Genomic DNA, 9908 nt, shown 5'->3' with positions numbered 1-9908 from the left:
CCCGAGAGGCCTCGAAAAGTCGGGGCTACCCTTGTGCTCCCGAAGGCTTCATAACCTCCAGGCTAAATTCCAGCGACCTATGCCGGGCGGGGAGGTTGTCACAGGCCCTGCAGGTCCAGGCACTTTTCCCTGGGCTGCTGCATCAGCTGATGTTGGCCATGACCTCTGGAGAGATGATGGACCGAGGCCCCAGGGACGCAGAGCCCGGGGGCTTCTATCCCCGTACTGGGCCCTGCATGGCGACCAATGGTAGCAGGACTCTGGGCAAACCACAAACCTGCTCCTGGCCTCAGTTTTCTCACCTGTGAAATGCTTCCTAAGGTTGTCTCCAGGAACAAATAAACGCATGTGTAGCTTGGAGCATACAGCAGACGCTCAATAAGTGGCACATTATTATTTCCATCACTTAGGGTCAACAACCACCCTTATCTGTTGACTTCCTTGCTCCCCCACCAGCCGGCATATAGTAGGACCCCCAATAAATAAAGGCCGAATGAGCCACAGCTTATATGCATAATCATCCTTCGTGGGAGAGGAGGGGGCCTTGAATACCCATTTTACAGGAGAGCAAACTGAAGCCAAAATGGAGAAGTGGCCCGCACAAGGTCACATGAAACAGGTGGCAGGGGTAGCCTTCTGAGTCACGCTGTGTGCCAGCGGGCCAACAGATAAAATAACGAAGCCACCGAAGCACTCTCAGAGGTGACCTAAAAGGTCAGTCAAGCGGGCCTGGGGGCCAGGTAACACCTGTTTGCAGGCCCGGGATAGAATGTAAGCTCAGATGGCTTTCTCTACTCCGCTGCCTCATATGCAAGCACACACGCCTTCACAACCGGCCCTTCCTTGGGACTGCCTCATTCTGAACTCGGATCACTAGCCCCACACTGCCGGATATCGAGTGGGGAACTCGGCCCTGCGCCTTTAAAACCGCAGTGCATCCAAGAGTCCCGCCCAAGAGGGACAGCGAAATCCGGAGAGGGGGCGTGGCCTACCTATCATTGGTTAAGCCGCGCAGTATTTTGGAAGGTGGGCGGGGCCTCGGGCGCACCGATTGGAGCCGGAGCTTGCTTGTCTGCCTGCGTCGGAGGTCAGAGGCAGCCCCCAAGGCCTCGGTGTTCGGTTCCCGGGTCCTCCGAGTTCCATTCCCAGGCGGGTCCGTGCTCAGGGGCCCGAGCAGACCCGCTCTGTCCTCCGATCGCTGTGCTGAAGCCGCGACGCACGTACAGCCGGAGTGTGACGGGGCGGCCCGGGTCACCCAGTCCCGGGCGTGGAGCGTGCGTCGGACGCAGGTCGGGGGCGTGGTCTCCGCCGGGGCCCCTGGTCAAGGCCCGGGAACTGGGGAAGGGCTTTGGGCCCCAGGCTGGAGTTCGAAGGTCGATCCCGCCCCATCACGTCTAGGGTACCGCTCTGCATTCCTCAGGGCCTGGGTGCCGTCACCGTGAAAGGGGCCCTGGCAGGCCCACCAGGGTTTGCTGGGCGGCCCGCTCAGCGCTGGCCCTGGGCAGCAGGTGTGGCGGAGGAGGGGAAAGAGGGGAGGCATCTCAAGGCGCTGTGGGGCCCAGCTGCCCAGAGTCCAGTTATTTTTAACCTCCTGCGCCCCCCTCCCCTTCCGGGAGTTGGAAGGCTTCGGTCTGGGGCCTGCGCGACCCAGACAAGGGTTGGGCCGAGTCCACTTTAGATAGGAGATATTTAAAGTGCTTTACAGTTTGCGAGTGGATTCCTGGTTCTTCTGGAAATGGCTGGCAGTATTGGTCACCGATAAGGAAGCTAAAACTGACTTCAGGGCCATGGTGGGTCACCAACCTAGCCTTTGACCAACTCGGCCCCAGAGCCCTCTTGTCCTATTTTTAGTCTGGTCAAATTGGGGGCGGGTGCTGGAGCTGAGTCTCGCAGTGATTCAGGCTTTAGCTGCTCTAGGCATCTCATCTCCTGGCAACTGAGCCGTGGCACCCACAGCCGGGCAGGGAGGGCAGAAGTCCTTGGTGCTCAAGGTGGCTCTGGGCCCACGGTCATGTGCTCAGGCATCTGCACAGAGGCAGTTCTGTCTGGTCAGGTTCTGCCCAGTATGTGGCTGGTTCCGCCAGGTTGTGCCTTAGCCACACATCCCCTCACCTCTCAGGGCATGAGGGCAAGATTTCCCCTGGAAGAACCCGGGGCCTGGGAAGGATCTCTGCCTCTGTTTCCTAAGTGCCCGGCCCTACCCAGCCCTATAGTTCTGGGCTCCTGGCTTGTGAATCCTTCCTCACCACCACCTGTTCCGTTTCACAGGTGAACAAACAGCTGGGGCTTCAAGCCCTCATCTTACTTTCTCAGTCGCTAGGGCTCCCAGCCTCTGAGGACAGCTGCTCCCACTCCCTGCTGGCCCCGCCCCCGCAACTGTTCCAAACCTGAGGGGCCCAGAGATGCACCGGGCCGGTTCTCTGATTGGGGTCTTTAGAGAAACCTTCCTTGCTTGCCCCTATAGCCAGGTCTTTGGCCCCTACCTGTTGACAAGTGTCTCCCTCCCTGGGCGGCCTCATTTCTCCTATCCTTTGACTTGATAGCTCTGCCTCTGGGGGTTACCCTGTCGAGATGTGGGGGGGTAACTGTGGCCCCTTGAGCTTCCCTGAGGTTCCCTCAAAGGCCTGAGGGGCCCTCCAGGGCAGGCTGCCTGGGACCCCAGCTTCTGTCTTCATTAGGCCTCGGCTCCCTCCTGCTCTGCTCCGCCCAGCCCTGGGTAGGAACCAGGATGAAGCAGCCTCTAGGGCCTGGCCATTGGCCCCAGGAGACTGATTGGACACTGGGGATGGACAAGAGTCAGGAAGCTTCACAGTCGTGGGTCCGAGTCCCCGCTGCTCCCTATGTGGTCTGGCAGCCTGTTTCTTGCTACAGCGGCAGTAGTGATGATAAGCCCCGGCTTAGGTGGTACAGGGGGTCCTTGAGGGTGGGATGGAGAAGATGGGCCTCCTCCTCCGACCTGCCAGAAGTCTCAGGGCCTTCCTACGTGAACTCCCCTGTCCAGAGGGTGGGTGGGTGATTTGCAGGTTTGGGGGAGGGGGACTCTGGCAGCTCCCTGTCTCCTCCCAAGAAACCCTCTCTCCTGAGAAATTCCCAGGATCACCTCTCATGGGCTCTGCTTTCAGCGACCCCAGCAGGATGGGGTCTGCCCCACTCCCATCCTAGCCGCCCCCACGAAGCTGTCCCTGCACCCTGCTCTCTTACAGGCAGACAGACCATGGCAGAGTTCTCCCAAAAACGGGGGAGGCAGCGTGATGAGGTCCTGGGCAGCACTGTGGACTTCCTCCTGGCCAATGCCCGCCTGGTGCTGGGCGTTGGTGGGGCCGCTGTACTAGGAATTGCCACCCTGGCCGTGAAACGGGTAAGGCCAAGCTAAGCCACTTATACCTGGGGACAGCTGTTCTCCCAGAGGACAGCAGGGCTGGGCCTGCAGTGGGGCCCCAGGGGGTCATGGGACAGCCCATGGCTGGCACCTGTTTCTCTCCCCTGGCAACCTGGTTGGCTTTGCCACTGGCTTTGGCACAGCTGCCCAAGCTTCAGATGCTCTGATCCGTGTCACTCTGTCTGCAGCTCATCGACCGGGCCACCAGCCCTCGGGACGAGGATGATGCCAAAGGCGACACCACATCCCTGGAGGAGAGCTGGAAAGAACTGACCCTACTCAAGGCCACGCCACGCCTACAGCCTCGGACCCCCCCTGCTGCCCTCAGCCAGCCAGCATCGCTCCCCACCCCCGTGGTGCCATCTGCCCCAGGTGAGCTGCACCCCTTCTCCCCAAACCTAGGTAGGTCCCCCTCTGGTGGTCACACTTGGGAGATGCAACCCAGACTTCACCTTGACTGTCCCTTGTGACCTGTGGGAAGTCCCTGCTCCTCCAGGGCGAGGCCTCCCCGCATGATTAATGGTGGCATGTTTCTCTGCCCTCCTAACTTCCTGGGTGGCATCAAGGCTCCAGCCACCAAGACAAGGACTTGGAGGGTGGTACCAGAGTATGGCAGCAGCGTTGTGACGGTGAGAGGCCCCAGATGGGGAAACTGAGTCCAAGAACCTACTTTCCTGCTCTACGTGATGCGGTTTTGGGGGAGGGAGGGAGGTCCGGGGCAGGGAGAATTTGTCACTACATGGTTCCTATACGTGAGGCCTTGAGCTAAGTACCCTCTCAGGTGGTTGTTTCACAGGTGAAGAAAACGAGGCCCAGGGTGTCTCACGGCTAGTAATTGGGTAGAGCTCTCTTGACTCCTCACGGGGCCTCCTGACCCGGTTCCCGACCCGTTCATTCTGCAGAGGGGCCCTCAGGCACCGAGCCTCATCCTTCGCCTCAGCCGAGCTCCCCAGCACCGCTGTGCCTGACGTTCCAAGAGAAGCTGCTGGCGTTCGAGCGGGACCACATGACTGTCCCAGAGGCCCACGTGACTCTGGCCAAGCAGCTGGCGGGTGACATCGCCCTTGAACTGCAGGCCTACTTGCGGAACAAATTCCCAGATCTGCCCTTCGGGGCCCTCGTGCCCAGCGGGCCGCTCTACGACGGGTTCCATGCGGGGACCACTGACCGCGTGCGCCTCCTGGTCCCCCTGGTGCTGGAGGAGGGCCTGTGGAACCTGGTGCCCGGCGTGGACACCGTGGCCAGGGACCCTCGCTGCTGGGCCGTGCGCAGGACTCAGCTTGAGTTCCATCCCCGCGGGAGCAGCCCCTGGGACCGCTTCCTGGTAGGCGGCTACCTCTCTTCCCGCGTCCTGCTGGAGCTGCTCCGCAAGGCCCTGGCCTCCTCCGTCAATTGGCCAGCCATCGGCAGCCTCCTCGGGTGCCTGGTCCGGCCCAGCGTGGCCTCGGAGGAGCTGCTGCTCGACGTGCAGCACGAGCGCCTCGAGCTCACCATCGCCGTGCTGCTGGCGGTCACTGGCGCCGACGCCGAAGACCGCCCCCTGCTGGCCTGGCCCCTGGAGGGGCTGGCGGGAAACCTCTGGCTGCAGGACCTGTACCCTGCAGAGTCTGCCAGGCTGCGGGCCCTGGACGAGGGCGACGCTGGCACCCGCCGGCGGCTGCTGCGGCTGCTGTGCGGGATGTGCCACGGCCACCCAGCCCTGCGGCGGCTGGACCGCAGCCATCTGACCCAGGTGGTCCTGCGCCTGGGGGAGGAGGCGGCAGACTGGGCCGAGGCGGCGCTGGGGGAGCGCTTCCTGCAGGCCCTGGAGTCGCTCGTGGACAGCCTGGAGCGGGCCAGCCTGCCCTGCCACTTCAACCCCGCCGTGAACCTCTTGGGCAGCCTGCGTGAGGAGGACATTGACGACATCGGCTACGCGCTCTACAGCAGCCTGCAGGCCCCTGAGTGGCTGTTCTAGATGCGTGGGGGGGCAGGGTGGCCCGCGCTCGTTCTGATGCTGGTAAGCTGTGCGCGCCTCCCCTCCTGGAATTTGGAGAGCACTTTTTCTCTTGCTTTAGCCAGAATAGAGGAGGGTGCTCTACGCCCACGGGGTTAGCATGCACCAGGCGGCAGTCTTGGGAGCCCCAAGCCCGGGCCTCTGGGGCAGCCTGGTGCGCCGGCCACTTGCGCCCCATCCGCCCTCGGGCCGATCCTAGGACCTCAGGCTCGGTCCGCTGTCACCAGCACTGATCGCACTGACAGAACACGGCTTCTGCTGTCCTAGGCAGGGGATAAAGGCAGCTCCGTTTTTCTGTCAAGAGGGTGAGTTAGCACTTTCCTCGGGTGCCAGCTGGAGGCATCTCAAGGTTTCTGGTGCCAGATGGTAAATTCGAGGCATTTATTTTGTCCCTCAGGGGCCGGAGTCACCTGGCACCCGGATTGCGGCTTTGGGGCTGATTTAAAGGCTGCGTCTCCCGACGTCACCTGCCTGTCTAGTTGGCTTGTCAAGCTGTCCCCTCTAACCCGGAGCAGGAGCTCAGTCTGACGTGCTGCCCACCTCATACCTCAGGGGAAGGCCCCTTTCCCTCCAACTGGGCCATAAACTCTTCGGGCAGAGAGGCCCCTGGGAGAACCCCCTTCCCCTGCGGGGGGAGCCGAGGTTCCCCTGCTGCCCACCTTGCCCAGAGGCAAGGACGCCTCACCGGCTGCTGCAGGGCCCAGCCGGAGAGCGGAGGCCGTGCCTTCCCAGGGAAGCCGGCTGAGCGGGCCTGGTCCCCACAGTGCCAACCTGAACGTGTTTCCCACTGACACCTGTGTTCTCCCTGGAGACTGGCACCGGGGGGGCAGGGGGGCCGCCCCACTTCCCAGGCATCCCTCGTCTCTGGTTTCCTTCTTGCTGAAGCAAAGCTATGCCTCAAAGAATGTGAACGAGAATAAAAGGAAAAGCTCAATCGTCCGTGTGACTTGCGCTGGGCTCTTCTGCGTGGCCTCCGGAGTCCTGGAAGCTTGGCCACAGGTCTTGGGATCAGCCTGGCGGTGTCAGGATTTAACTGGAAAAGTAGGCTGTGCGGAGGGATGATATTACAACAGGGTTTCTAGTGTGAGGTTTCCCTTCAGTAACGGAGCCAACCAGGTAGGGACTTCCTTTTCCCTCAAAAGCCTAAACCCTCAAGCCCCCACTGTACTTCCGGTGGCAGGCAGGGCTGCCCCCAGCCAGCTCACCAGCGTTCAGGGACACGTGAGGTCCCTCCCTCCCTTGCCTCTCCTCGTGGCTCCACAAATGGGTAACCGCTTCTCCCCCGAAAGACGGCGAGGCAAGAGCATCTTCCCACAGGCGCCGTGGCTGGGGCTCACTGCATCTGTCACCACAGAAGACAGGTGGGGTCTGGGGAAGGCTTTGGGCCCTACTCTTCCTGGCCTGCTTTTCTCTTTCCTGTCCTGGCGTGTTCCCTGAGGCAAGCCCCACCACTTTGAATCAGGAGTATAGGACAAGAAGCAGGACCGATGTTCGCCCCCCCACACCCCATCCTTGTCTGAGGGTCTGCACACGGAACAGACGAGCTGCCTGGGCCTATGGATGCAGGGCCGTGGGCTGCCTCTGGAGGTCACGGGGGCCCTGCCACAGGAGAGGATGGCTCCACGGAGAGGCTGTGGTGAGGGTCAGAGGGCGGGAGACCAGCTTAGCCAAGATCCATTCGGGTCACTCGGCTTGGGGACAGGTGCACAGGGAGCTTTGAGCAGCTGTCACGGCAGCCAAGTGTTGGCAAGGGAGCAGCCTGGAGGCAGGCAGAGGCTGGGCCTTGGTAATCTTGTTGGTAAAACACGGAATTACGTAATTTCAACTTCCCCGGCAGGCGTACGGAGTCTGTGTGGTGTCTAGCGCGGAGCCTGGCTAACACGGGAACCAGACGCTGGCCCTTGCCGCCTCCCCCAGCAACACAGCAACGGGCTCCTGGTGCCAGGCTGTGCTCCTCAGGGCCCCCTTGGAGGGCTGGCTGGGCACAGCCGGGCGCAGCAGTCTGGAAGCCAGACACCCTCTTGGTAAATGACCAAACCCCAACATGTGGCCCCCTCGGGGGAGGCCTCGTGCTTCAGGTGGCTCTGAGACATTCTCCCACGCTGATCTCGGGAAGAAAAAACCAGGATGAATAAGAGAGGGAGAAAGGAGGTGCTCGTGCTTCCACCGCCTACCCAAGGTTAATGTCTGGGACTTTGACGGCTAAAGAGCCCTTTCAGGTCCTCGCGTGCTGGGCTGGCCCAGTGAGCGCCCAGCAGGGCTGCTGATCAGTTCCATGTGGCCCTTTAACGCAGCGGCCATTCCAAGTCTGTCTGAGCCACTTGTGGGCTCAGCCCAGGGTCTAAATGTCTTAATACTTAGACTCTGGCCATGGTGGCAAAAGCTGGCAATCCGTGTCCTTGACTTAGCTTTACCACGTGACCCAAAGCCAGGTGCCCAGATGACCGTGGCACAGCAGACACAGGATCAGAAAGGATCGCCAATGCAGATAAAAACTAAAAATAGCAACCCCCCCAATAGCAAATAGAAACTACTAATTTAAAACAGGCCACCAATAACCTCTCCCACCCCACCTCTGGAATAAATCTTACTGTATATAAAATGTATCCTTTTTGTAAATCCACTTGTCTCCACTTGTCTTCAGGAAACATCTAGCTGCAGAGCAGTCTGCCAAGTGGGGGCGCCTTCCATCCCCTGGAGCACACCTGTCCAGCTGTTCCCATCCTTGCGGTTACAGCAGTCCCCCACCTCCCACCCCCACCCGCGGCTTCAGGTCTGCGGGGTGACTGCGGACCCGAGGCAGGTGACCCTCAGGTTTTGTTGTGTCAATAGCAGCCTGGCGCCACGTCACAAGGCCGTGCCGTCACCTCCCTTCAGCCCTCGAGCGTCTTACCATCTCACATCCTCCCAAGAAGGGTGGGGACAGGGTGAGAGGAAGCTACATTCACATCTTTTATTACAATATATTGTTATACTTGTTCTATTATTAGTCCTGGTGATTTTTTTTTTTAATTTTTAATGCTTATTTATTTTTGAGACAGAGACAGCGCGTGAGCGGGAGGGGATTGAGGGGGGAGGTAGAGAGAGAGGGAGACACAGAAGCCGAAGCAGGCTCCAGGCACCGAGCTGTCAGCACAGGGCCCGACGCAGGGCTCGAACCCACGGACCGCGAGATCATGACCGGAGCTGAAGTCGGACGCCCAACTGACTGAGCCACTCAGGCACCCAGTCATTGTGAATTTCTTACTGTGCTTAATGTGTAAGTTGGACTTTCTCCAACTTTCGCATGTATTCTAGGAAAAGGCCTGGTAAAATAGAGTATACAGGGTTCAGTACTATCTGTGGTTTTAGGCATCCGCTGAGGGTCTTGGGAAGTACCCCCCCCATAAGCAGGGGGGTAGCTGTACTTAAAAAACAGCAGACCTCGCGACTTGGAGTGGAAAATGGAAACACGACGCACGCTCCCACCAGCAGTGCCCGCCGTCTGTGGCTCTCCACGCTTACCCAGACCGCGCTGAGAATCTGTCACTTCAGTGTCGGCTGAGGGGCCACCTGGGTCCTTCACGGGCCAGAATCTCGCTTGAGAACAAGGGCCTCTGGGCTAGCTCACGAGGCATGAGAGGAAGGCGCTTCCTGAGTGGTGGTGAACGTCCCTGCCCCTTCACATTTATGTGGCTGGCGGGGCCCAGGAGTGGGGGCGGGAGCTGGAAGGGCCCACCCAGCAGCCTGTAGGCCACTGTCCAGCTCCGTCCTGTTCTCCCTAAAATGAGGGCCTTCAGCTTCGTACATCACATATGTCTTACGCATTGATATTTTTCAGAAGTACATTTTCTTTTGTGATCAGAAAAATAAAGTCAAAAAAAAACAAGCACCGTGACAATTCGGTTTCACTCGATTCGTTAACGGAAGCCAAGGCTGCAGTGGACGAAGCCCAGAGCATACTCCGAAGACCGACTCGAATGGCTCCTGGGCTGCTGCCGATCTGCGGACACAGCACAGCGCACCGGGCCGGGCCTTCAGGCTGCTGGGAAGGCCGGACTCGCCAGCTCCTTTGGTCGTGATCTCTCAACCTGGTGGAGCCCCACCCCCAGCAGGAACGCGGCAGTCCAGGGTGGGGAGGGGGCGCAGGCATCTGCCCCTGGACGGGGCGGCCAGTGGAGAAGGGCAATGCCACCCCATGAGCTCGCTGCACCTGCGCCACCTCTGTATTCTAGTCCCGGGAGCTCGGACACCACGCGTGATCCTCGGCTCGGAACAGCTGACATGTTCCTGGAAGGAGAGTGGGCTGTGAGTTCACCCCAAAGGGCAGCGGCGTCTCCTGCCACTGTCCCGAGAGCTGGTGCCCAGTGTGCCCGGCTCTCGTGGAGTGGTGGGGGGGTGGGGAGGGGGGCTTATTTGTGGCTGCCAGTTGCTCCAAGACCGGTAAGCATCAGAGGCGGGTTCTGGGAGCCCGGGGCAGGCAGCCGAGCCGACGGGGAGGAGTGGCGCTATCAGCCAGGCGTCTCTTCTCCGAGGGGCGGCAGGTGGCTCTCC

The 9908-nt window shown here is 60.4% G+C and overlaps 1 protein-coding gene across 8 annotated transcripts; it reads left to right on the top strand.

The window, feature by feature from the left end:
* The first annotated feature begins 1038 nt into the window (after window positions 1–1038).
* Window positions 1039–8373, top strand: MIEF2 (mitochondrial elongation factor 2). Of its 8 annotated transcripts, none has more exons than XR_003904564.1 (5): window positions 1042–1289; window positions 3204–3358; window positions 3568–3751; window positions 4282–5680; window positions 5773–6314. XR_003904564.1 is itself a non-coding variant. In XM_029928185.1 (5 exons), the coding sequence occupies exons 2-4, from the start codon at window positions 3215–3217 to the stop codon at window positions 5334–5336; spliced, it is 1383 nt and encodes a 460-aa protein (XP_029784045.1). In that variant the 5' UTR covers window positions 1042–1289; window positions 3204–3214; the 3' UTR covers window positions 5337–5378; window positions 8020–8373. The 8 variants fall into 8 exon arrangements, 7 of the variants coding, with proteins under 7 accessions (XP_029784042.1, XP_029784045.1, XP_029784044.1 ...); XM_029928185.1 differs by lacking the exon at window positions 5773–6314 and adding an exon at window positions 8020–8373 and having other exon boundaries at window positions 4282–5378; XM_029928184.1 differs by having other exon boundaries at window positions 4282–5378.
* The last annotated feature ends 1535 nt before the right edge of the window (window positions 8374–9908 follow it).

This window comes from Suricata suricatta, chromosome 17 (assembly GCF_006229205.1).
Source record: "Suricata suricatta isolate VVHF042 chromosome 17, meerkat_22Aug2017_6uvM2_HiC, whole genome shotgun sequence".
Taxonomy (NCBI): Eukaryota; Metazoa; Chordata; class Mammalia; order Carnivora; family Herpestidae; genus Suricata; species Suricata suricatta.
This window is presented reverse-complemented; position numbering and strand designations above follow the sequence as displayed.

Coding starts and splice junctions, on each gene's coding strand:
- MIEF2 (XM_029928185.1), top strand. CDS start 3,215: ATGGCAGAGTTCTCCCAAAAACGGGGGAGGCAGCGTGATGAGGTCCTG. Junction 3,359..3,567: donor CCACCCTGGCCGTGAAACGG/GTAAGGCCAAGC, acceptor CTCTGTCTGCAG/CTCATCGACCGGGCCACCAG. Junction 3,752..4,281: donor CGTGGTGCCATCTGCCCCAG/GTGAGCTGCACC, acceptor TTCATTCTGCAG/AGGGGCCCTCAGGCACCGAG.